Genomic DNA, 27,577 nt, shown 5'->3' with positions numbered 1-27,577 from the left:
TTAGCATCCACCAACACTTGAATCGTTGCTTCCTTCCTTGACGTAGTGACTAGTTTGTCACCAAATCCATTTTGTTTTGATGACCCGACAAGTTTTTTTACCCTTTTGGTCCATAATTTGGATTATTAAAATCAAATTTTCCTTTTTTTTAACATGACTCAAACAGTCAAACCACGATCCAAGAATCGTTTCTAGACTTAGAGCATTCTCATCCAACCCCCCATATTATATGAGGGGGTGTTTTTATAATTTTAAGAGTGATTTAGGGTGTTGTGGGTGAAGAATTTTTATATTTTAGAAAACGTATTGATTTTTTTGTATATTTGAAAAACTACTATTCACCCCATATATTTTTTTAATATATTTTGAAAGTGGTTATGAGTGAAAGAAAGAGAAATGGTAATGATAAATGTATAAAAATATCATTTAATTGATAATAATATAAAAAATATAGTATGTTTTAGTGTAATTTTGAATTTAAAGGTATAAGGTTAGATGGAAATGTTATTATTTATGGACAAAAATCGAAAATTAGTTTTGATGGTGACGTGTCACCACACACCCCAAATCAAATAAATATATACAAATCACCCCGCCCAGTCTCAACCGTTTTTTTCCAATTTAAAACAATAAAATAAAGCAGCTTTAGGCCTGTGCTTAACCAAGGAAGGGTTTATGTCATCTTTTTCCTATTCTTTAGGTTACTTCTCTTATTAATCATGTTTCATAACTTCAATACACAATCTTTACTTCTCCTTTTTGGGTTCAAAATTTACATCTTTTTGACAAAATATGGTAGCAGATGCTGTTGTGTATTTATGGAAAAAAATCAAGAAGATTCCTTTGTGGGTTTTGCTCAAAGATACAAGGTAACAATTCTTGGAACAAAAAGTTTGGATTTTTAAACTGGGGTTTTATGAATTTTGAATTTTATGATCAAATATGAAAAAAATTGTGTTTTAGGAGTGTTTTTAGCAAGGATGAGTTGAATTTGGAAATTGCGAAGATCGCGGTCCCTGCGACATTGGGTTTAATGGCAGATCCTATTGCTTCTTTGATTGACACTGCCTTTATTGGTCATTTAGGTTGATAATTGTGGTTACTTTGTTTAATATATTGATTTGGTTAGTAGTAAGATGTTAATGTTTTGAAATGCTATAGGACCAGTGGAGCTTGCTGCGGTTGGGGTTGCTATAGCTATTTTTAATCAAGCATCAAAGATTGCTATATTCCCACTTGTTAGTGTCACGACGTCTTTTGTAGCCGAAGAAGACAGTGCCACGAGTTCAAATTCAGTTGTTGATGATATTGAGTTAGAACCGAGATCGAGTTTAAATAATGAGAAAATGTCATTGCTACCAAAACATGGTATGATTTGTTTGTGAACTTTGACTTTCTTTGTGAAGTGGTTAACTTTTGAACCTTTATATTACTTAAAATGTTAATTTAACTAGAGAGTATGAACAAGATGTTGACTAGTGTTGACCAAGTTGAATACAAAAGAAGACATGTGTCATCGGCTTCTTCGGCTTTGTTGATAGGTGCAGTGCTTGGTCTAATCCAAGCTTTTTTGCTCATTGTGTCTGCAAAACCATTGTTATATTACATGGGCATAAAATCTGTAAGCTTTGGTTTTGTTTAAATTATCAAGTCAAAATTACCTAATTGCTCCTTTATGATGTTATTGATTAGCTAATGTAATTTATTATTTATGGCTTAGGATTCTCTGATGTTAAGCCCAGCCTACAAATATTTGACCTTACGGTCCCTTGGTGCGCCGGCTGTCCTTTTGTCATTGGCTATGCAAGGAGTTTTTAGAGGGTTAAAGGATACAAAAACACCGTTGTATGCAATCCGTATGTGTTTCTTATATCATGTACTAATAGTTTTGCTAAAGGTGGGAAAATGAGCGGGTCAAGTTATAACAAGTGGGGTAATCGGTAAAAACTTGTGTTGACAAAAAAACACCTTTTGTCCAAAATTTCTAACTTTATATAACTAATTATTAAGTCAAATACGATTATGGAAGTTATGTTATTTTATTCATAATCTATTATTTTGAACAACATGACGTTAAGAGGTTTTATGCATTAAAAATTACGCTTTAGGGCCACTTTGACCCTTATCTATTTTATTAATATGGCCCATTACAGTCATAATCTGTTATGTTGAATAGCATGATTTTAAGAGGTTTCATGCGTTAAAATTCGACTTTTGGGTCACTTTCTACTCATTTAACCGGCTTCCTTTTAAGCACTTCTTTAGTTTGACCTATTAGACGTAGGGCATAATCCGAATCGAGTAAAATAGCCAAAGTCTGATCATGGGCAAAGTTGACAACAAAACATTGCAATATTCATGTGACACATGAATCATGATTCTTCATTATTGATATATTACATAAATGAAGAAACACCGATTTTGCATTTAGTGATCGGAGACATTGTGAATATCGTTTTGGACCCGATATTGATATTTGTATTCAAGATGACGGTTACAGGTGCAGCCATTGCTCATGTTTTCTCCCAGTAAGCTTTATACTTTTAGTTATTTAAATGATTTTTCATTATTTTAGTGCTCTTGTTTTAATTACTTACATACCGTATTTGAAGGTACTTGATCTCGGTCATACTCCTGTGGAAGTTAATACAACTAGTTGACCTTTTGCCACCTAACATCAAGGATTTACAACTTGGTCGGTTTTTGAAAAATGGTAAGCATTATTAATTGACTTTTATAGTCAAACTTTGGTGATCCCATTTGTTCGTTTAGAAATACGTACATTTTGACTTGTAAAGTCAACCTTGTTGGATTCAGGATTTCTTTTACTGGTGAGAGTGATTGCCGCCACGTTTTGTGTCACACTGGCGACATCATTGTCGGCCCGGCTAGGATCGACCCAAATGGCCGCCTTCCAAATTTGCCTGCAGGTTTGGTTAGCAGCCTCCTTGCTCACTGATGGTTTAGCTGTAGCGGGCCAGGTAACGACATCATTGACTTTTGATGTCAAACTTTGCATTAGTCAAATTCTGTAATTTTGAGTTCCTTTGATAATTTTTTCACGAATAATGTTTCCCTATGTAGTATGTTATAAAGTTTATCGTATCAAATTCCGAAACTGAAATCCACCGATTTGACTTAAAAGTCAAAGATCGATAGAGATGTGATTTGGTGTCATTTATGCAGGCAATTCTTGCAGGAGCATTTGCAAGACAAGATTATGAGAATGCCAAGGCAACTGCTGGTCGTCTACTTCATGTGAGTTTGACTTTCACTTTGACTTTGACCTTTTTGCGGTAAATGTGTTTTAATTCTCATGTTAATGTTCTGTTTTCACTTTCTGCAGCTAAGTTTGGCTCTGGGACTCGTTCTCTCACTTATTGTTGGTGTAGGGCTAACTTTTTCATCGCGGCTGTTCACGAAAGACATCAAAGTTTTGAAAATTTTGAGTCTAGGCATCCCGGTATCTATTTCTCCACCCTTTTTCTTTTATTAGTTTTCCTATAACTTTCAAACTTATATTTAACAAGATTTGGCCTGTTAGTTTGTTGCAGCAACTCAACCGATAAATTCTTTGGCATTTGTCTTTGACGGGATTCATTATGGCGCGTCAGATTTTCGTTATTCCGCCTACTCAATGGCAAGTTCACAACTTCTTGATTTTTTTCATTTCCAAATATGTAATAAATTAAAATGTTTATTTGTTTTTTCAGGTTTTGGTAGCTTTAGCAAGTGCCATGTGCTTGTTGTTACTATCTTCATATTACGGGTTTGTGGGCATATGGATTGCACTATCTATTTTCATGAGTTTACGAGCGATGGCTGGCGTCTGGAGGTAACTTTTTGATCCAAATGGTTATAAGAAAATGTTGGTTTATAAACGTGTTATGTGATTTGCAGGATTGGAACCGCAAGCGGCCCGTGGAGTTTTCTTAACGTGTATTAGGTTCTTTGTATCATATAAAAGAAATTAATTGTTTTGAGATTATGCGAAGTTTTGCTTGTGTTTGTATATAAGCTTGACTGATTTATATTTTGGCTTCATAGTTTGTGGTTTGGTAGAGCAATAGTAAATACGTATAGTTTACGAATATAAATATGTACCGCGTTTTGTATTTAATGAATGAAATCAGCGAATATAATGTTATGTTTATTTAATCAAGTAGATGAACAATCACTCTAATTTATGTTGAATAATCACTCTAATTGTCTAATTGATGTAACATTAAGGGTATGTTTGGCAAAGAGCTTTTAGAAGCTTTTAGGAGCTTTAAGCTACAAGCTTTTAAAAAAACACTCAAATTTATTGAAAACACTTGTTTGGTTAGAGTAGCTTGAAGCTTTTGGGTTAGGAGAAAAAGCTTGAAGCTAAAAGCTCCAACTAGTAGCGTTTAGAAAAAGCTACAAGCTTTTAATATTTCAAATTTTACAATTTTGGTACTTGAACTTCCATCATATTTTGTTAATTATATAATAATTACATATTTAACTCATATTTAAAACCAACTACCCCCATGACTTTTTAAAAGACCATAACTTTTTCCATGTTAATATTTATTTTTAAAAATTGCATCATAAAAACAAGCATTTTATTCTCTTTAATTTGATTATCATATTGTTATACTTTTTTAACTTTAAAAAATTAACATATTATGTGATTATTGGTTAGGATCAGCAACAAGTCGAGTCAGACAAGCTCGGGTCATGTGTAAGACCAAATTAGGGTCGGAACGAGTCGATGCAAAAAGGGTTAATTTAGTCCGGTTCAAGTTGGTACGGTTTTGAGTCGAAAGAGGTCAGTCAGAATAGGTTTTGGATTAGAACGATGCACCGCGCGAGCACCCAACTAGTTTTATTAAAAGCTCCAGCTAATTACCAAACACTTAAATATTTCTAAAAAGCTACAGCTAACAGCTTCCAGCCACCAGCTTCCAGCTAGCAGCTACAGCTACCAGCTAGTTTTGTCAAACATACCCAAATTCATACTTAAGCTTATTCAACTTGACTTGGTTTGACAACAATATCATTTTTTCCCAACGTACTAATTATTCGATTCAAATATCGTATCTATTAAAGTTGTGATTAAAGACATTTGAAATTACCCTTGATATCTGATTGAGCCTTCCTGAGACGGGATGACATTTAAAGCTCTAGTTTTGACTCACTGGGAACACCATCACGGAGAAAACTCACCATTATAGATCCCCCCCAGGTCATGTTTAAAACCTAAGACCATAAAAATCCCAAAGCTAAACTATCACGTCGTATCAATAGACTAAACTATCACGTCATATCAATAGACTAGAAGACCAATTACTGTTAATTGCTTAACGTATAACCTCAACTATCATTGTAGCATCTTCATGGGACAACAACCCTCTCTGCTCCTCACAAATTCCCCCGTAATTTTATTTTGTGTACATAACGAATTTTTGTTAATGTTCGTGTTTTTTGTGTTCATTCTGCTAAATCAAAATGGTGAACCACATTCTATACATACATGAATTTCTTGATAGTTGATACGAAAATACTCAAAACGTGACTTGGTTTCAGTTTTTTACTGGCTTGCGGTCTTCTTATTTAAAAACCGGCAAAACCATACCATAGTCGAGGACACAAAGTTTCATATGAATAGGTGGTTTAAACCAAGTTGTAGCCTATCCGTTAAAATCTTAAAAAGTTCATTTGAGTTTTTAAAAAGTAAAACAAACATTTAATTAAAGGAAAAAATCATGCCAATGAGCTAGTGGTGGAGTGGTAAGGAAGAAACTTGGTGTTCTATATGACCCAGATTAGATTCTTACCCACAACATTTAGTTTAGTTTCAGAGGCACCGTTGTCGTGATAGGAGACTAGGCAAGTAGGTGGTTTTCACTAGTTGGATCTTTGAACTGAACGGATTTTATCTCACCGCACTGTCGTGCCTTCGGGCGAGTGTTCACATACGTTCACCTTAGGTGAGGGTTTTTCAACGATTGTATCCCAACACGGTGAAATTAGCCAGTAGCTCATTTAAAGGATTCATTCTCAAAATAACCAAATAATCATGAAAATATTCTTTTACTATGGGCCGATTGTGCGGCCCATTAAAATTGCTATATATTTCTAAAGGCCCAAACCCATACACGGGTTTTTCTTGATACAATTACAAACTAGGGTTTTTGAAGATCAAGTTTTGTGAGGTATAGTAATGGAGGGATTGAAGGTATCAATCGCCGAATTGAAGGTTTATTTACCGCCATCCAAGTCCAAAAACGTTAATCAATCTATGATGAACTCAGCTCAATGCTATTCAAGTGATTTTCTTCAAATTCTTCTAAACATGTTATCTCCCAATATATTCTTCTTTAGGTTCAATGAAACATTTGGCGGTGTTCTGTTGGCTCACAGTGTTTCCACCAACGATGAACTCGCCAAGATTCTTCCAGGTCTTCATCCTTATTTTGGCGTCAGATTGAAAGCTCAGTTGTTGCTTTTTTATCCCAAACCAAACATGTTATTAGGTTTGTTTTGGGTATTCTATGATACATGTTGGATTAAGTTTTTGGGTTTTGGGTTTCCTGGGTCGGGTTTTATTAAATTTGAAACCTTTAATTTAAAACCTGACACGAATTTGTCATGGTTTTCGGGTTTGGGTTTTACCTTGTTGGGTTAATCGGGTTTCTAGTATTATACCTAGAAAATTAGAAAAAAAAATAATTTTTAAAGTAAAATGCTAAACATTAAAACAACTTAAATTATCTTTACTTGTGAACGTAAATAGCCAAATAAATTTTGTAAAGTAAAATGCTAAACATTAAAACAACAATTAACAAGCATAACTTAACTACTCTTAATTATATCATATTTCTAGGTTAATGAAACCCTGGCTAACAGGGGTCGGGGGCAGCGCCCCTGGAAGCATGGTTCTAGGGGCGGCAACCCCTAGCATGGTCCAAGGGGCAGAGCCCCTGGATGGCTGGGGTTGATAAGTCTTTACTAGAAACCTTATCAGAAAACTGAAGTTCAAAACCCCCGTATATGTTTTCCAGCGTATATGTTCTCCAGCGTATAAGTACATACACGCTAGATACATATGCGTCCGTATAAGTCGAACCTACATATCCACCATATATGTGTATGTGTACACATATACGCTTCTCACATATCCGCTGGCCACATATCCGCCGGATATGTGCAGATCAACTCATCTTTAACGCGTTTTTAGGGTTTTTCAGCGATTCCGACGCCGTTAGCCGTCGTTAACCACCACGGTTGGCCGGATTTTGATCGCGTTTATGTGGGTGGTCCAGATCCAAGCTAAGGTGACCCTTAAGCTCGTTTTTTATGGATTGAACACCTGATAAAAGCTAGATCTAGATCCAAACGGCTCATTTGGCATCCCGGGGCTGTAATGTCGGGTTTTAAAATGTTGGGTCAGCTGAGATAAATGATTTCTTACCTTTAGTTGGTCTTGGATCGTTGATTAGAATGGTGTAGAGAGTGTTTGGCTTAAGTGTGTGTTCTTGATGGTGTAGGCTAAGGTGTAGAATGATGGAGATGGAAAAGATTTAGGGTTTAAGGGGTATTTATACGCCTTAAGCCCATGGACACTAGGCTCATCTTCATCTTAAGTCCATGATCTAATTTCATCTAGTTTAGTCTACCATCCTTTTAGCATTATTATTCTATTATTATTATTATTTATCTATTAACTCAAACTAATTCTTCCAATGTAAATAATATTTTAATATTATTCATAAAAATTCGAGATGTTATAAAAAGAGAATAAAAAAATCACACATTTTAATAAATTGAATCAAAACAGAATACCATTTATATTTAAGAGTGGTGTTTTCATTGTTCATGTTGGTAAAATAAATACCATTTTTTTGGAAAAGCAAGAACTGGTATGCAGAATTACACAAGGGTATAAATGAAAGTTTACCAAATGAATTATTTACAAATGATTTGTGCTAACAAAAATGTATTGAACATTTCATTTCACGGTCATCTAAATATTTCAGGAAAAAAAACTCTAAATTCATAGTGCGTTCAAAAGCTTACCTCTATAAGCCAGTCGATAAGAATACCACACATTTCCAGTGTAATGTCCCGCTACACAATAAGTGGTGAAAATAAATGATAATATGTAATTTTAAAAAAGTTTGACTTGATTAATTTATCAACAGCTAAAAAATACCTTTGTCATGCGTAATTTATTAAATATTCCAGCTGCATATAAGCTGGACATTATGTCAAGAATAGCTTGACAATTTGCAACCTCCACTTTGTAAATAATATGTATTTTTCCTGCAGAATGAAATGATTCTTTAAAATATTAAACACCACGGATTCTGATATTGGTTTACAAAAAATTGAATATGATATGTTAAAATGAAACTTCTTATTAAGTAGGATTATATAATATGATTTGAAATCATAAATATAGGTTTACAAATAATAACCAAATATAGATTACAGATAATTTAGGCAAGAATTTAAGTTTATTAATGATGTCTGTTATCATATAATTTGTAATTGAATGTTTGACTTAACACTAATTTCGGTAAGAATTAAAAATGAATGTTTAATTTTGGCATTTATTATAAAGAAAATTTAATTTCAGGAAATAAAACAATTATTCATTCAATGTCCGAATAAACCTCAAATGAAATTGACCAATATTTAAATAATTGATCTTCGAAATTATAAATTCCAAAAGTGTCAAATTACATTTCTTAGCATATACGTATAAACAAAAAAATAATAAAAAATAACTTGCTATCGAGATATTACCAATTAACAAAAAACATGAAACAAAACCGGAACGATGGACACCCAAATCATAATCGATCGTTAATGTTAATATACAAGCAATATGTTTATAAATCATACTCCATACCTTGTCGAGGACATCCAACGATGGCCAATTGATGTAACTATTGCGGAAAATCATACTCCATACCCTGTTCGTCAAAATTACGGTTATCAAACGAAAAAATGATACAAATTAACTTGATATCGAGATATCTAGAAATGAAGCAAAAACATGAAACAAAATCGGAAATGATGGACACCCAAATTATATTCGATCGTTAATGTCCGGAAGGGAAATTAGGAGAAATTAATAATCTACCGATCGTTAATGTCTGGAAGATAAACAAAACAAAACTAGAACCAATTCACACAAAAAAATAGGGTGTATTAAACGGTCTTGTTTGAATTTTAGAAGATAATGTAGAAGAGAGAATTAAGACGGGGGCTATAGGATAGTAAAGTGATTAGGATATGAATTACAATTAGGTTATATTATTAAATCAGGTTATGGACTTATGGGTATTAATAAACAAATACGGGTCTATCAGGAAGAAAATTTATTTTACTTTTGAATTATTTTAATATCAAGAAATTATAAGAAGCTCTTAGTATTTTAGGAAATAAGGTTAATGGACCAATAAGAAGATGCCAAGTGTAAAAAAACTCAATTGTTTTAACATCATAGGTAGAATTTCATAATGCGATGTTTAATTAACTAAGAGAAAGCTGAATTGATGTTACATTAGTTCATACTTGTGCTTATTCAACTTGACTTGGTTTGGCATTTTTGTAATGGTTTTATGTTTTATTTTTTCTTATACAATACTTAAATAACAAGTTGACAACAATCTCAAATTTTTATAATGCGCTATTCGAAGATCGAAACTAATAAAGTTGTGATTAACATTTTGGGTCTGCATATCTATAGAGAGTGTCTCGATGATCAACTAAAAGTGTATCCAAAGTGTTAGCACTTCTCGGATCCCACTGGTCGTCAGTTGAGCCACTCCCATGATGAATCCATGACAAGAGAAAATCAGTACCCCCACTATCATAAGCGGACAAATAAGCTAGTTCCTGATAACAGTGTTTACAGTTTGGTGTAAAACCCATAAAACTGCCCAAAACGGTCATCATGTTGGCTTCAAGGCTGGTTTTTTTATTTTTACTTTCAATTGTAAACACACCTAGCTCCTGATGACAAGTCGAGTACGCGGGGTATCATAAGACACCTACGTGACAAGTAGTATCTAAGTTTTGATAGTGTTAATTAGTGGATAGTGCTACCGAGAATTTTGATCCAACTTTATACCCTCCGCATTTTTATTTTTATTTTTATTTTTTTAAATGAGCTAAAGATATCTTGAATGCCAAACCATAAATTGTCCATTAAAGTTGGTGTGTCGGTCATGTTACTAAGGAATATTGAAAAGAAACATGATATGTGTCATGGAACCAGACGTCAGATCATAAGTTTGGGTAGGCGTGTTATCGAAGTAAAAGTAATTTCCGGTACTAATAATGGTCATAGTAGCAGAAGTGGTTTGACGCCTTCAGACAATAAACTTTCTTTAAAGCTCGAGAGAAGACAACTTCATATTGCAGTTTGTTTTCAATGTCTATCCACGAAAGTGAAGGACAATCAATAACAAAAGTTAGCATATACTTGAAAGGCTAGTATTTACACATGGATAAATGTAAAAGGCATATCGAGAGTCAATAGTATAGATGACTTAAAGTGAATATTTTAGATAAAAAATGTAAACTTACAAATAAGACAATAGACTTGGGCTACAAATAAATATTTTGAAGCTTTTGATGGTTTTTTTGTATTAATGTTTCTTAAATTTTTATGTAATTTCATTGTTTGCAACTAAATGTACTTTAATAGTAGTTAATCGTTCATTTGAAAAAAATATTTCTTTAGCGATTATTTCATATTATAATTTTTATACCTACAAAAAAATATACTAAGAAACGATATTTTCAATGCTAAATCATATGACTATTGTTGTCGTGACTTCCTATGCCTCCAATTTATTAAATTTACAAAAACATAACATCTATATAAAATCACCCGTTTATATAAATACAAAATATAATACATAAACATATATATTTAATTGACGTTTTATCCAATTCATGCACGTGTGATACACGAGGCACTAACTTAGTACCTAGTAAGAATACTAATAAAGATGAAAATTGAATATGATAAAATTTTGAAAAGCTAATTCGAGTTTTTAAGAACTTGAAGGGAGGTCCACTTTACGATAAGCTGATATATTTGTTTATGGATGGGTAGAAGGGAAACACGCTTGTGTGGACCTCACATGAGTGCCTCCGCTTGTTGGGTTGTGGGACAATGAGTTTGTAGCGGGGCAGACTATGTTTGTGTTGACGACGGCCTCGGGAAAGGTTTCTAAATACGAGAAAACTTGTATAAAAAATCAACATGTGTTTATCCCTTTTGTTTTTGACACATTTGATTTCTTAGCCTGGGGGCCGTTGACTTTTTGAACATGGTTCAAATGGTCGTGCATAGAAACTTATCAGCCTCTACGAACCAAAAATTTGTTTTTAGTAGGATTAGGTTTGCTATCTAAAAGGGATTACGATGTAGATTGTTGCCAATTTATCTGGTGCATGAGGTAATCGTTTGGATGTTTTTAATGTTAAAATATAAACAATAGTTGTTTTTAATGTTAAAACTAGGTTTTACGACCCCGCGCTTCGCGACGGAACTGTTAAATCGAACAAAAAAACATAACTAAAAATGTTAAACCATAAACACGCTGCAAGTCGACGCGAAGCCAGTCTGTATTAAGTTTCGGCATTGAAACTAAACAAAAAAATAAACCAGTCGATGCATAAATACAACAAATTATCATATGTAGAACTTAAAAAACCGACACATTACAGCTGCAAACTCGTATAAATTCGGTTAGTATTAGCGTTACCAACACAAATTCGTAAACATATATTAGTAAGCCAATAAAAATATTTTAAATGCGAGGTATTAAACATTGAAACACGGATATAAAACCGTGCGACGATGGGATATTTTAAATCCTGAAAAAAGTTTCGGTCATTGTAAAGACGAACTATATAAATATGAAAGCAAAGTTTAAGAAAATCGTTTAACCCGGCAAATAAAACATGTAAAGCCGGCACTTGTCCAAGTTTTGTATTTAAAAATATAGTATGTTATAATTTTAGTTAGTTGAAAAAAAAATTTAGAATAAAGAAAATAAAAAACATTAATCTTATTTATGGAATTATAGTTGGTGATTTAGTAGTTAAAATAAATTAATAATTAATAAAATATTAAAATATTGAATAGTAAAATGAATAGTGGATATGTGAGGGGGATGAAATCCTCTATTTAATATATATAATAATGTGAATATATAATAACTAGTGTTGAAGACCTGCATCTAGTTACAGGTTGGTTTTGAATAAAATTTATAATAAAGAGTAGAGAAAAATATTAACGAAATGTTTATTTCTATCAAAATTAATTACTTATTAAAACGGTTTAATTCAAGCTTCAGATGGATTTAGAAAAATTGTTAAACTTAGAAAACTGAATTTATCAAATCATCAAAGAATCAAACTAACTTGTATACATTTGCACTTTTATTGTTATTATTATGTTACAAATGTTTACTATTTGGCTAAGATAAATAAACATTAAAACATATAGTTTCCAATCTTGTACCTACTTTCAAAGAGAGAGCAATGAAACTCAAGCCCTGATAACAAATTAACAATACCTGATATACATGACGTTCATAGGCCGTTTAATCGGGTATGAGATTTGGTGATATAACTATTTATCTAACCCAATTATCTGATAAGATATCATTGTTTATGTGATTATATACTCCATAAGATTTTTTATGTGTACCAAAATCTTGCCGTAGCCACCATCCCAATTCACACACCATGATTTTATTTTTTATCTATTTTAAGTATATGTTTGAGGTTTTTATAAAGTTTGTGAAATGAAAGACTAAATGAAATGAGATGATGAATATATCTTCCTAGACACAGCAAAATTCATTGGGCATTGGCTTCCAACTTATATATGAAGTGTAACAAAAAAAATGTCATGTCAATAAGAAAACTAACAGTGTTAAGGGGTCTGCTACGTTTGAAAGTGATAGAAGATATGATACAAGATATGATAAATTGAAAATTGAACTGTATTTAAATCCAATAACCCATTATAAAACAATATTTTGTTACAAGATATGATTAAAATTGAGTATAAATTACTGACTAATAATTTGATATAATTGAAATAAAATATATCTCATATAAATCAAATTTATAATATTTTATTATATTCTATATTCTTATTAATCAACTTTTACAATATATTTGTTATCTATATCTACATCTACATCTACATCTACATCTACATATATATATATATATATATATAATAAAGTAAAATAATTGTAGGCATGTGTCGGTTTGTGGTTGATCCTCACATTTTTTATCCCTTCAAAACTAATATATGTTATAAATCAATAATTATTCACTTTCCTTTTACACTTCATTTATATTATATCTATAGCATGATTAAATTATTCACTTTTTTTAAACTCTATTTATATTATATCTATACGTTTTTATAAAAATAAATATTTACATATTATATTACTATACATTATTAGAATATATTTCACAACATACTTGGTGAAATCCAAAAATCAACAAAAAATCGTGTTTGTTAAATATTGAAAAGAATGTAATTTTAAATTTTATCATTAACATATTATATTATGAATATTGTTGAACATTGTAAATAAAAAAAAAACTTTAACATGCTTTCAATTTACGAAGTAATTTTTTAATCATTAAATTATATGTGTATGGGTGTGTGTGTTTAAAACTTGATCCATTTTTTAAAAATAAATCCATTTATTTATTAGTTTTTTTGTACATTATCATATAAATTTATAAATTATAAATATATGATTTAAATCTATCTATTTATTTTTTTGGTTAATTTAGTAAACTATACATATATGTGTTAAATTGTAAGGATAGTATATATCAATCACTTTCAAATATAATAAAGTTTATCATATTTAGTTTAGAGTTAATGGCCATTTTCATCCCTATGGTTTGCTACTTTCGCCACTTCAGTCCAAAATTTTTAATTTTGTCAATTTAGTCCTCATAGTTTTAAATATTAGCCAATTACGTTCCATCCGTCTAACGGCATCCAGCTATGCCGTTAGTTTAAGGGTATTTTTGTCTTTCTCCTTTTAATTTTGAGTTAATGGTCATTTTAGTCCCTGTGGTTTGATATCTTTGTCAATTCAGTCCAAAGTTTGAAAATTTGTCAATTTAATGTTCAGTTTAATTCAGTTTTTTTTTTTATTTTTTATGTTTTTTGTTTATAACCCTGAAGAGCATAATTCAAGCCCAAACCCATCGAGCAACCTCAAATACTGGTATGCATTTACTCTGTTGACAACAGTAATCATAACCCCCCCCCCCTTATATTTAGTTTCTAGACATTTCCTAAAATCTTCTCCATGGTGGAATTCAATGGTAAAGTGGCCAAGGTAATTCCCTGAAACCGAATTATACAGAAAAAACTAAAAATTATTTTGTAGATTAATGTATAATAGTTGATTACGACCCAGATTTTCGTTATGATATGTTAATCTCTAAACCCTAAATATTATGCATTAATCAAAGAAACGATTTTTAGTTTTTACGTACAATTCGGTTTCACGGAATTGCTTTGACCACTTTACCATTGAATTCTACCATGGGGGAGAGTTTAGGAACCGTCTAGAAACTAAATACGAGAGGAGGGGGTGTGATTATTGTTGTAGATAGAGTAAATGCAGACTTGTTTTGGGCTTGGATAATGCTCTCTAGGGTTATAGAAAAAAACTGACTTAAATTGAAAAAAATTCAAACTTTGGACTGAATTGACAAAAGTATCAAACCACAGGGACGAAAATGACCAATAACTCAAAATAAAAAGTAGAAAGACAAAAATACCCTTAAACTAACGGCATAGCTGGATGCCGTTAGACGGATAGGACGTAATTGGCTAATATTTAAATCTATGAGGACTAAATTGACAAAAATACAAATTTTGGACTGAAGTGGCGAAAGTAACAAACCACAGGGACGAAAATGGCCATTAACTCTTTAGTTTATTGAGTTTTCTTTATCAAGAATTGCTTCGGGGTTTTTCTGGAACTTAAATTTGATTGTTACGGGTTAAAAGTTGGTACATAGAAAGTTTTGTACAAATTAGCTACATTTGGCTCAAATTTGTTACGGGTAAAGGAAGGGTAATCTTAATATTTTTAAAAGTTTGAGAATGCAAAAGATTTATCGTCAAACTTGTTGTGAGTTCAAAGTTTTGAATTTATTTTTAAGAACAATTTTGGAAATAGTCAAAAGATTCAAGGTTTTGCACATTGAGTATTTTTCACATGATTATTAAATTTAAAAAAAATGACAAACACTTCAGACATGCCACCTTTAGACCTATCAATGTTTATAACTTTTTATCAAATTACAAACATTTGTGTCAACATTGACTTTTCCTTGGATAGTGATTAGAATGTTGTATGTGAAGCATGTCGTACAAAATTATGCTCAAGTGAAGCAAAACATTCACAAAATTGAATATGTTAACCTGTTAGTTTTTTTTGTCAATTGGCAAAGCTGAGAAGCCCCTCAAACTTATCAAAATCTTTTTCGTGGCGTAGCTCAAAACTATCATTATATGAGAAGTGTTCTCCGAAATTGATTGATAACCAAATTTCTTTCAATTATACATATATGATATTAAGAATAATTTTTCAATAACTGGAGAGTCATTGTGCATGTATTTCACGTGCATTATTGTTTTTTATTAACTTCATTCTTTTGGGAAAAATTATTTTGTTATATAAATAAAATCAATTTATGTAAAATGATAAACGCATAGATGCAATAAATTTTTCTATATACATTATGTATTACTTTATTTGTAAAATAATTATTTAGATTATCCCGTCCCGATTTCTATTTCATTTCAGTTTTCCATGAGCCTCGATTTGGACTGGTGGGGGATGTGCTTGGATCATTCGATTTGGACTGGTGGGTGGTAAAAGGAAATAAGAAAAAACGGGTATCCGAATGCTGTGAAGTCAACCAGGAGGTTGTCAACTCCGGTTAGCAGAAGGTTGTGAAATAAAGAATTATTGTGAGTTTGAATTTTAACTATTTCATTAATGTTTTCTTTTCTGATTATACACGATAACACAGATTACTTGAATATTGTTATTTTGTTGATGAATTGGGAGGGATTGATAATCATGATAATTGGTGGATTGATGATTCGATTATTACGTTCTTTGATTGCATAAAATGAAGTTATATGTATCCTATTGCTCTGATTATTGAAGTTATTATATGCAGTTAACTTATGTTAGTTAAGGAAAGGTGACAAAATTTTACAATTGATATGCCATAAATACTTTTGACTTTATCCAATTCATGCCAGTGTGATACACGAGGCACTAACTTACTACCTAGTAAGAATACTAATAAAGATGAAAATTGAAGATGATAAAATTTTGAAAAGCTAATTTGAGTTTTTAAGAGCTTGAAGGGAGGTCCACTTTACGATCAGCTGATATATTTGTTTATGGATGGGTAGAAGGGAAACACGCTTGTGTGGACCTCACATGAGTGCCTCCGCTTGTTGGGTTGTGGGACAATGAGTTTGTAGCGGGGCAGACTATGTTTGTGTTGACGACGGCCTCGGGAAAGGTTTCTAAATACGAGAAAACTTGTCTAAAAATCAACATGTGTTTATCCCTTTTGTTTTTGACACATTTGATTTCTTAGCCCGGAGGCCGTTGACTTTTTGAACATGGTTCAAATGGTCGTGCATAGAAACTTATCAGCCTCTACGAACCAAAAATTTGTTTTTAGTAGGATTAGGTTTGCTATCCAAAAGGGATTACGATGCAGATTGTTGCCAATTTATCTGGTGCATGAGGTAATCGTTTGGATGTTTTTAATGTTAAAATATAAACAATAGTTGTTTCTAATGTTAAAACTAGGTTTTACGACCCCGCGCTTCGCGACGGGACTGTTAAATCGAACAAAAAAACATAACTAAAAATGTTAAACCATAAACTCGCTGCAAGTCGACGCGAAGCCAGTCTGTATCAAGTTTCGGCATTGAAACCAAACAAAAAAAATAAACCAGTCGATGCATAAATACAACAAATTATCATATGTAGAACTTAAAAAAACGACACATTACAGCTGCAAACTCGTATAAATTCGGTTAGTATTAGCGTTACCAACACAAATTCGTAAACATATATTAGTAAGCCAATAAAAATATTTTAAATGCGAGGTATCAAACATTGAAACGCGGATATAAAACCGTGCGACGATGGGATATTTTAAATCCTGAAAAAATTTTCGGTCATTGTAAAGACGAACTATATAAATATGAAAGCAAAGTTTAAGAAAATCGTTTAACCCGGCAAATAAAACATGTAAAGCCGGCACTTGTCCAAGTTTTGTATTTAAAAATATAGTATGTTATAAAATTTTAGTTAGTTGAAAAAAAAAATAGAATAAAGAAAATAAAAACCATTAATCTTAGAGAAATATGCATTTTGTCTCCCTGGTTTATATCCACATTCGATGGGTTTACCCCTGAAAAAGATTTTGCGAAGTTTGGGCCTCTGTGTTTCTCCGGCGGGTTCCTCTGACTCCTACCGTCAGTTGACCCGTCGTTGACCGTTAATGTCGAAGGGTAATATAGTCTTTTATCTATTTACACACCCCTGATTCAATAAAAACCCCCGATTTAGGGTTTTTTTCCCAAACACCCAAATACAAACCAACCGTTCGAACATTGAACCCCTAATTTTTCCGATCACCGTTAAAATCAAACGTCACCTGCACACATCACAATGTCGACCTCGTATTCTTTTAGGCCGGACAGTGAGTATTGTGACCCGTACGACCTATATGGTAAGGTGTTACTGTTTGTTCAAAATTTTTGTTTTATTTACTTGTGTGTTGTTAACGGGTTGAATGTTGTTATAGGTGAAAATTATTCACATGCATTCACCATAAAACTTTTCCATGGAGGGTATTTCGCTACCGAGGGGCAACGAAGATACGAAGGGGGGGAAGATCACTTACGTTGATGAAGTTCAAGTTTCTGAATTTTGTAAAAGTTTGTTGCTTGAAATACTTTGTAAGTTACAATATGGTTGTGGTACAGCTTGTTGTTTTCATTACAAACATCCGCGTATTAGTTTGGACTTGGGTTTAAAGCCGTTGGTTGAAGATTATCATTTTCAAGATTTTTGTGATATGATTAGAGGTAGTGATGGTATAGGTACTCACATTGTTGAGATTTTTGTAGAACATGGCAGGACTAGTGGTACTGAAATTGTGGTCTATGATTCTGGATTTGTACCTGGTTTTGGTTTTGAAAGTGTTCATGAAGTGAGTGGTCAAAGTGTCCATGAAGTGAGTGGTGAAAGTGTCCATGAAGTGGGTGGTGAGAGTGTTGATGAAGTGGGTGGTGAAAGTGTTGATGAAGAGAATGCTGAAAATAGTTCTAGTGAGGAAGATGATGACAGTTATGATAGTGATCGATCAGATGAAAGTGATCCTGAGTATACGGCTGCCTTTCAAACACCCTTGGAGGATGTAGAAGTTGACATGAGGTTGTATAAAGCTATTGTAGATTTTAATGTGGTAGAAGCAGCAGCTGATCATATTAGTGATGATGATGGTTTAAATCCTTGCATGGATACCTATGAGAACTCTGATGATGAGCGCTTGAGTGTGTTGAATAGTATGTTAAGAAAGTTCAAGGGGAAGGAAAGGAATAATGATGATGAGTGTCTATTTTATGTTGGTAAGTTAATACCATTAAAGGAAACATTGAATGAAATGGTTAAGAGTTATACTATTCATGCTAGAAGAGATTTGTATATCAAGAAGAATGATCCTTTAAGGTTTAGGGTGATTTGTTTGGGGACCAATCCTAATTTGGTTGCTGGTGAGGGGTCAAATGTGTCAAGTCAGGAAAAGTTGAAGGTAAAAAAAAGGGAAATGAAACCCACTTGCCCTTGGACGATGCACATCTCAAGACAATCTGTTGAGGATAATTGGTGTGTGAAGGCCATTCCAAGAAAACACGACTGTCTCAGAAGTAGAACAATTGGTTTGTACACAATGTCTACTATTGCCAAAGAGATTGAGGTTGAACTACAAACCACCCCCAACTTATCTGCCAAGGAATTGAAGGCCAAATTCCAGCAGATGCATCAAGTACAACTTTCTGAATCCAAGATGAGAAGAGCAAAGACAATAGCCTTGCAAAGGAAGGATGGTGACCACACCAAACAATACACCCACCTCAGATACTATATTGATGAGCTTCTTAAAGCAAACCCAGGTAGTACCATTAAATTAGATGTTGAACCATGTGCTAACCCTAACCTTAAAACAAGGCAATTTAGAAGGATATATGTGTGTTATGCTGCTTTGGTTAAAGGATTTAAATTGCTTGGTAGAGAACTTCTTGGGTTGGATGGTTGTTTTATGAAAGGGAAATACCCCGGACAGATTTTAACTGCTGTCGGGACGTACGGTAACAATTGCTTGTATCTTGTTGCCTTTGTAATAGTGGAAGCCGAATGCACAGACTCATGGAAATGGTTCTTAGATCTCCTTGGAGATGATCTTGACTTGCCTCATGATGCCAATTTTACTTTCATAAGTGACCGACAAAAGGTATGTACACGTAGGATATATTTGTAATAGGCTAACTCATGTACACTAATTATGGTGATTTGACTGCTGTAGGGACTTATTCAAGCAGTTGAGAGTGTTTTCCCTAGGGCAGAGCATCGGTTTTGTTGTATACACATCCATGAGAACTTGAGGCAAACATGGAGGGGAGATTTGTATAAAGGCTTGTTTTATAGGGCAGCATCGGCCACTTCTGTACCCTACTTCAACATGGCAATGGAGGAGATTAAGAAAACAAAGTGAGATCCTGGCAGCAAGATGGTCAAGATCACATTTTTCAGGAAGGGCACAAAGTGATATGTTGCTGAACAACCTTTGTGAATCTTTCAACAAGCAACTTGTTGGAGCAAGAGACAAGCCGATCATTACATGCTTGGAGTATATTAGAGAGTATTTGACCATGAGGATTGTGACTGTGAAGAAGATGCAAGCCACTGCAAGGGGCCCATTAACACCGCAAGCAACAAAAGCATGGGATGAAATCCAAACAGAAGCAAGCAAATTGACAGTTATGATGGTTGATGATGTGACTTATCAGGTATGAAAATTTGCATGACTATGATATTACAATCAATCTTTTGTTAATATGCAAATATGTTCATAGGTTAAAAGTCTGAGAAGCCAATGTGTGGTGAATGTGGGGGATAGAACTTGCACATGCTAGAGATGGGACTTGACAGGTATGCCATGCAAACATGCTGTGGCAGCCCTATATAACATGATAGAAAACAACATCGGTCCTAGCTGAGTTCTGTCTTAGCTTTACGGCAAAGGGATAGGCTTAGCCTATTGAAGGGGGAGAGCTAGGCTGCGTTCACCATCGAATAACGGGGTAAAAGGCTGCGTATGTCGGTCCATTGGAGAAGTTGGTTGATGAAGCTTACTGGTTAGACACTTGGAAGAAGGTGTATAATCACCAAATCAGACCCATACCAGACCCTGATATGTGGACACCCTCAAATTGCCCAACAATAATAACTCCTCCTAAACATCATACTCAGATTGGCAGACCGAAGAAGAGCAGGAAGAAGGCACTAGGTGAGAAGAAGAAATTGGCAGATAGCAAGAAGAGGAAGAGGAAGATTGAAGAGGTTCAGGAAGTGTTTTCTGCATGAGGAAGACTTACCAGGTTGGGGCATGAAAAAAGTTGTGGAAGATATGGAGGTTACGGACACAACATCAGAACATGCAGGGCACCAATTCAACAATAATGATGTCAACCATAAAGTTGTGTTTGAGTTAGATTGATGGTGTGTGTTTGAGACTATTTAAGACTTTTGTTTGAACTTTCTGGTACCATGTCATGGTTTGTGTTTGAAACAATTTAAGACTTGTAGCATGTGTGTTTGATTTGGGACATGATGGTTTGTATGCTATGCTTGATTTGGAACATGATGGTTTGTATGCTATTTTGACAGTATATTGTTTAATACTTTTAAAAAAACTAGTAGCATGTAGGCAAATAATGCAAACATTACAATAGATTTAATCATGTCAAATTAAAGTACAATTCAAATGCAAACAATACTAGAAACCAACTACAATGTTACTTCCAATGATAATCATCATTTGACCAGTCAGAGTCCCACACTGGATCGTCTTCATATGGATCATGATAGTAATCTTCTTCCGGCTCACTGGTGTACTTGAAAGCTGCTTTCACAACCTTAGAGTCATAATCATCACCAGGATCCATTTCATGTTCTTCACTTGTTCTAAATAAGTCATCTTCTTGCACTAAATAAGCCATCAACTCATCTTCACCCAATTGATATTCCTTGTCTTCCATTTGACTTTTGTCTTGGTCAAACTGAACATTTTGATCATCCTTCCCTAACTCAACATTCTGATCATCCTTCCCTAACTCAACATTCTTAGTTTCATCATGGCTGCAACATGACTGATAATGTGGAACACAAATTTAAAGTAAATATATGAAACAAGAAACTTTAAACATTTAACATAAACTACAATAACAACAACAAAGATTACATTATCCAAAAAATACAATGTTAACAACTAATCAATAAAACCAAACATAAACAAAGAACAAAAACCAACTAATTCTTAGCAACATCTTCAAGCTTGTTACTTCTTTGGTTTTAATTCTTGCAAAATCATCTTTCTTGTTCATCATCTTCACCATTGCTTGAATTACCTTTTCACAACTAGGGCAAGTGGGATCATCATCCCATTTTAGCCATCCCACAACTCCCCTTCTGTAACGGACTAAATATATCAACAAACAAACAACCCTAATTCGATTCACAATTCACAGATTAATTACCCCTAAAATTGACCTAAGCAACACGACAGACAAAATCATCATCGATTAACAGACTAGAACCCTAATTCGTGAGTAATTAAAACTTACACAGCACAAGAATCGACGCCCCGGGTTTGCATCGGTCCTGGATATCCGGTAACATGTCGCGGCACCACATGAACATCTCACACAAAGCTCATCTGCACGACAAGGCTTGGAAGGTGAACCCGAGGAGAATTGACTTGACTTGAATTGAGACATCCGTCAATCGGGTCGCCGGATAATGAAATATTACAGGGTTGAGAGAATCTCCGAAGATGGTAACATAAAGGGAAAGAGGGTAAATCGATTAGTTATAAAGGAATCAGGGGTAATAAAGTAATTTCCTTTTTTTTAACGGGTCAACTGACGATAGGAGTCAGAGGAACCCGCCGGAGAAACACAGGGGCCCAAACTTCGCAAAATCTTTTTCAGGGGTAAACCCATCGAATGTGGATATAAACCAGGGAGACAAAATGCAGATTTCTCTTAATCTTATTAATGGAATTATAGTTGGTGATTTAGTAGTTAAAATAAATTAATAATTAATAAAATATTAAAATATTGAATAGTAAAATGAATAGTGGATATGTGAGGGGGATGAATCCTCTATTTAATATATATAATAATATAATAAAACAGTTCATTTATTTAGGGCCTTAGGGGCTAGTCTGCGGCCCATTAAAATCAGTTTAGATTTCTGGAGGCCCAAAAATAAATATGATACAGGGGTTCGGTCCTAGGGTTTTTGTTTTTGAATATGTTGCTCAGGGTTTGTGACGGAACGAAGGACTCGGTAATGGAGGGGTTGAAGGTATCAAACGCTGAATTGATGGTTTATTTACCGCCATCTAAGTCCAAAAACGTTAATCAATCAATCTATGATGAATTCAGTTCCATGTTATTCAAGTATAATCTATCATTCTTATTTTCTAATTTTGTTTTTCTTCAAATTCAAAACATATTATCTGCCAATTTCATCAATTTATTGTTTTGTAGGTTCAATGAAACATTTGATGGTGTTCTGTTGGCTCACAGTGTTTCTACCAACGATGAACTCGCCAAGATTCTCCCTGGTCTTCATCTCTATTTCGGCGTCAGATTGAAAGCTCAACTGTTGCTTTTTTATCCAAAACCCAACATGTTATTAGGTTTGTTCTTATATTTTATTCTTAGTATTTTATGGTACATGTTGGGTTAAAGTTTTGTGTTTCCCGGGTCGGGTTTTATTAAATTTGAGATTTTTAATCTAAAATCCGAAATTTAACCCAAATTTTTCACGGTTTTTCGGGTTCAGTTTTAGGTTTTACCGGGTTTTAAGTATCTTACCAAGAAATTTAGAAGAAAAGTAAATTTTTTTAAGTAAAATGCTAAACATTAAAACAACTTAATTATATTTACTTGTGAACGTAAATAGCCAAATAATAAACCAGCGTAATCCAAAAACACGATCCGTAAAAAAGTAAAAATAAAAAAAGTCTACCATAAACTTCTTCGACTTAGTATGGAGTTTTTAGATATAACATATTAACATGAACAGGCATTATCAATTTCTTGGATTGTGTCCTAGTCTTATTCACTGAGAAGCTTCGTGTTTGAATTATAACTATCACGAATCCAGGTTTTGGGGGTTAACCTGAAACCCAAAACGTAGAACCAAGAACCGACTCAAATTACTATGGCCCGGGTTAGTTCTGGTTTTCTTGTCTCGGGTTTCTGTTTAAAGTGACCGACCTACTTAGATCTCATCAAGAAAAATGTTTTTCAGAAGGAAAGGTGGTCAAACTTGGTCCACAGTCCATACACATAGTTGTTCTCGGGTTTTCATCAGCCACCATTATAGAAGAAGATATTCGAGAAGAGTTCGATTACAAAGTTGTAAGTATATAAATTATGTGTTTGTGTGTGTTGTTTTGGGGTCTTGTTAATGAATGAATTGCGTAATTTGTTGTTTCAGAAACATGGGAAGGAGTTGTTTGCTAGCTCGGTTAATAAGAAGCATAAGATAGAGATCGATTCAGTTATACGTTTTGTGGTTAAGAGGTAATATATTTAAATGATGGGCCGATTTCATACATAACCTTACAAACTTGGAGAATATCATATATACCAAATTCATGAAAACAATAAAATAAGTGACCATTGTACCCTTATATTCCTAAAACTTTAAGATCATATATGTCCATTTCTAAAACTTTAAAATTTTGTATATGTCCACTATACCTGGTTCGACTATCTGATTCGAGTTAGATTGCTTATCGTTTGATTATAATGCAATTATATCTGGTTTGATTATCTGATTCGAAAATGCATATTCGATTATTTGATAATCTGCCTTTGAGAGAACAAAAGAGGAGAGACTACGGTTCGGTTTGCTTGCTTATTGTCGATGTCAATCAAAATTCAAATAATAATATATAGCCAGCCAAAACTATATAATACATGTACCTAACTTTAATAATTTAATATATATATGAAAAAATCTAAATGATGTATGTTTTGATACAATGTTACATATCATGTAATGTAGTTTTGATGAGGAAGTGCTTCATATATCGGGTTCTTTACTTCCATCACACACAGGAAACGTTAGCTGGCTTGATAAATATGCAGATGAGGATCTTGTTGAGAGGTGTGCATTCCTTTTCTGATTTTGAGATACAAATCATGATATTTGTATTCATATTATTTAATTGTTATTCAACTTGTATGTGTTTATAGTTATAGCAAGAAACGAAGAGACCTTCAAACGACTGATCATAGCAAACAAACAACTGATGGTGATAGGATTAAGAAATCAAAGAAGCACAAAAGCAGCCATTCTTAAAAGGTAATATATTGTATATGTTTACATGAAATATCATTACAATCTCAGTTGTAGAAATAATTACAGTATTTCTTTATGCAAATAGTGAGCAGCCAATAGCTGGGAGTCGAGTTTTTTTGCCTGGGAATTTAATTTTTGGTAATTTGAGTGAAACGAATATGGTAAGATAACAAGAAAGCACAACTGTCAAAAGTAAGAAGAATTCAAGTTAATTTTTTATGCAGATCTGTATACATTACAAGTTATTTGATTATTCTTGTAGTAACCTGTATTTAACTTTTGGACTATAATGACCCATTGATCTGTTCTTTGAATGGTTCCAATCTAGTTCTTTAAGTTCATTCAATGTTTGTGGTCTTGTATCAAACACTTCTTACATACATTGGCGGATCCACAAACTTTTGAGAGGGGCTGCAATGTCAACTTTGACCATCCGCATAAATTCAATCATCAATAATTCAATATCAATTTTGGCTTTGGCAGTTGTAGCTACTGCAGCTACTGGCAAAATGGTAGATACCTGTTTATGAAATGTTGCATTGGTTCATGGTGACGGTAAACCCCCTATATAAAGGAAATAAATTGGTGATTAGGAATTCAAGACTTTGTTTTGTATTATCATAAATCACATTTGTTCATAAAAACACTGTATTATCTTATTAGAGATTTTGTACATGCGAAATTCTTTTATGTGAAAGTGATTTAACATGATTTAGAAGGCTATTCTATCATTACGGAATCATGAAATTTACACTCTTATGTATAATAATACATCCCAATTGAAATACTTAGGACTATCCACTACCAGTCTATCACAGCCCAACCTAACTATTTTATAAAAAACTAATTTCTCTCACTTTCACCTATACAACCCAACCCAATCCAATATTTTACCCAACATCACAACCCAACCCAAGTTCCAACGGCTCTTTATTGAGCTGCAGCACCATTTAATGTCCAATACTCGCGAAACCGGTTATTCCGGGTAGGAATCAGAACCGGGTTGGAACCGGAACGGGGTAGGACTTTTGGGTATATAAATACCCAAACCGGATATTGGGTCCACTGGGTACGACCTGGAACCGGTTCCGGGTCGGGTCCACCGGTTCGGGTACGGAACCAGTTATTTTGTGCACGTCTAAACCCAACCTAAACCAATATTATATTTATAAATAATGCTTCATTTTTTATAAAATATATCAAATGTTCAATATTTTATTTATAAATAAAACCATTTTGTTACATTTAAAAAAATGTTAAAATATTAATTTTCATGAAAAAACCAAGTTATATATAAAAGTTTAGTTGCAAACTTAGGTTGCTAGAACAATCTAGGTTGCAACCGGTTAGGGATAAAAAAGAATTTCCAATCTTTAAATTAAAATGTTCTTTTATGTCACATTGTAATCGGTTGTGATAAATAGTCACAATAGTGGATATTCCTTATATAGCATTTTTTTGGTATTGTCATATTAATGCATAACTTTAGAAAATATCTCTTAAATTAATATAGATTTAAATACTAGCTATGCTCATTATTCTTAATTTAGGCATCAATTTAATCTTACATGCTTCAGTTGTGTGATACATAAAAAATAAAAATAAATTTTTATACTTTTAAATTGAACTTTGGCATTATCAAATAAAAAACTCATTTAAATAGTCATTTCATTGTACTATATTACAGAGTAGGAGTGTATTTTTTAACCGTATTCGAATAAGGAACCCGAACCGAAGCGGCCCGAGACCCGAATAACCCGATCCGAATTCACCCGAACCGATTAAACTCCTAACCTAAACCGAGATAAAATATTCGGGTCGGTATTTGGGTTGAAATACCTAAATTTGGGTTGACCCGAATAACCCGAAATATGATACATCGATGTATGTATCCCTAATTTTATATGGTAGTTTAGTGGTAAAGTAACATAGTGACCATATGTATTCTTGTTCGGCTGTTCTCAAGACTCCAATTAATATTGGATTTATCACGTTGGATTCCAATGTATTAATGACCATAAATCATGTTGAGAATGTATCTTCAATTCAAAAACTTAAATAGTAAAGTATTTAAACCAATATGTATTGAGCATGTTTCTTCAATCCACACAAGTATTGATCCACATGCTACAACACCCCATCCCGTCTAATGCATGCTTGTATGATAAATTTCATGTTTTGCTAAATATTATAAGTTATTGTTGAATATGGTTGTATATTACGGTTTTATAACGGTTGGAATATGGTTTTTTTTATATTGTTAAAGGTGGATAAGTTTTTTTAATTTGTTAAACCCGAAACCCGACCCGAATTTACCCGACCCATTTAACCCGAAACCCGAACAAACCGAACTTATTTAGGTCGGTTCTTGGGTCAATTTGTTTTGAGCTCAAACCCGAACAACCCGAAATCCGAACAAACCGAACTTATTTGGGTCGGTTCTTGGGTCAATTTGTTTTGAGCTCAAACTCGAACAACCCGAAACCCGAATAAATAACCCGAAGAACACCCCTATCATGCTCATCCATAAGATTAGAAAGTAGTACTGAGTGGGACAGTTGTCCCAATCATTCTCCTTCCCTTTGGCTATAAATACTATAAGAGAACCAACGGTAAAGGATCCACAATCTTGTTCTCTCTAAGAATTTACTCATCACTTACCATACTGATTCTCACGTCGGATGATGGTTACAAGAAGACCCCTTATTCCCCTTCTCGTAACGAGTTCACGGTGTTCGGTTTTGCAAGTAACGACTACCTGAACTCATAACAACGGTTCCCCACTCTTATTCAGTTAGACCATTAAGCTAAGCCCA

General features: G+C 33.5%; 3 protein-coding genes across 3 annotated transcripts; all 3 read left to right on the top strand.

Moving 5' to 3' along the window:
- The first annotated feature begins 778 nt into the window (after window positions 1-778).
- Window positions 779-4,051, top strand: LOC143592405 (protein DETOXIFICATION 42-like). The gene is made up of 13 exons (XM_077072336.1): window positions 779-869; window positions 964-1,085; window positions 1,162-1,368; window positions 1,455-1,621; window positions 1,721-1,856; window positions 2,432-2,528; window positions 2,613-2,713; window positions 2,818-2,981; window positions 3,187-3,258; window positions 3,347-3,463; window positions 3,545-3,640; window positions 3,714-3,835; window positions 3,901-4,051. Exons 1-13 carry the CDS (start codon window positions 793-795, stop codon window positions 3,944-3,946), a joined length of 1,524 nt encoding a protein of 507 aa, XP_076928451.1. The 5' UTR covers window positions 779-792; the 3' UTR covers window positions 3,947-4,051.
- A 2,139-nt stretch (window positions 4,052-6,190) lies between these two features.
- On the top strand, window positions 6,191-19,872 carry LOC143592402 (uncharacterized). The gene is made up of 3 exons (XM_077072333.1): window positions 6,191-6,503; window positions 18,086-19,611; window positions 19,684-19,872. Exons 1-3 carry the CDS (start codon window positions 6,191-6,193, stop codon window positions 19,870-19,872), a joined length of 2,028 nt encoding a protein of 675 aa, XP_076928448.1.
- A 2,861-nt stretch (window positions 19,873-22,733) lies between these two features.
- Window positions 22,734-24,761, top strand: LOC143592404 (uncharacterized). The gene is made up of 6 exons (XM_077072335.1): window positions 22,734-22,843; window positions 22,934-23,085; window positions 23,703-23,812; window positions 23,892-23,977; window positions 24,465-24,566; window positions 24,656-24,761. Exons 1-6 carry the CDS (start codon window positions 22,734-22,736, stop codon window positions 24,759-24,761), a joined length of 666 nt encoding a protein of 221 aa, XP_076928450.1.
- The last annotated feature ends 2,816 nt before the right edge of the window (window positions 24,762-27,577 follow it).

The sequence above is a fragment of the Bidens hawaiensis genome, unplaced genomic scaffold (assembly GCF_021521415.1).
Source record: "Bidens hawaiensis isolate Kalapana, Puna unplaced genomic scaffold, B.hawaiensis_p1.1 tig00040733_1, whole genome shotgun sequence".
NCBI classification, from domain to species: Eukaryota; Viridiplantae; Streptophyta; class Magnoliopsida; order Asterales; family Asteraceae; genus Bidens; species Bidens hawaiensis.
This window is presented reverse-complemented; position numbering and strand designations above follow the sequence as displayed.

Coding starts and splice junctions, on each gene's coding strand:
- LOC143592402 (XM_077072333.1), top strand. CDS start 6,191: ATGGAGGGATTGAAGGTATCAATCGCCGAATTGAAGGTTTATTTACCG. Junction 6,504..18,085: donor CAAACCAAACATGTTATTAG/GTTTGTTTTGGG, acceptor GTTGTGGTACAG/CTTGTTGTTTTCATTACAAA. Junction 19,612..19,683: donor TCATAAGTGACCGACAAAAG/GTATGTACACGT, acceptor TGACTGCTGTAG/GGACTTATTCAAGCAGTTGA.
- LOC143592405 (XM_077072336.1), top strand. CDS start 793: ATGGTAGCAGATGCTGTTGTGTATTTATGGAAAAAAATCAAGAAGATT. Junction 1,622..1,720: donor ATTACATGGGCATAAAATCT/GTAAGCTTTGGT, acceptor TTTATGGCTTAG/GATTCTCTGATGTTAAGCCC. Junction 1,857..2,431: donor AACACCGTTGTATGCAATCC/GTATGTGTTTCT, acceptor TTTTGCATTTAG/TGATCGGAGACATTGTGAAT.
- LOC143592404 (XM_077072335.1), top strand. CDS start 22,734: ATGGAGGGGTTGAAGGTATCAAACGCTGAATTGATGGTTTATTTACCG. Junction 22,844..22,933: donor TTCAGTTCCATGTTATTCAA/GTATAATCTATC, acceptor ATTGTTTTGTAG/GTTCAATGAAACATTTGATG. Junction 23,978..24,464: donor ATACGTTTTGTGGTTAAGAG/GTAATATATTTA, acceptor CATGTAATGTAG/TTTTGATGAGGAAGTGCTTC.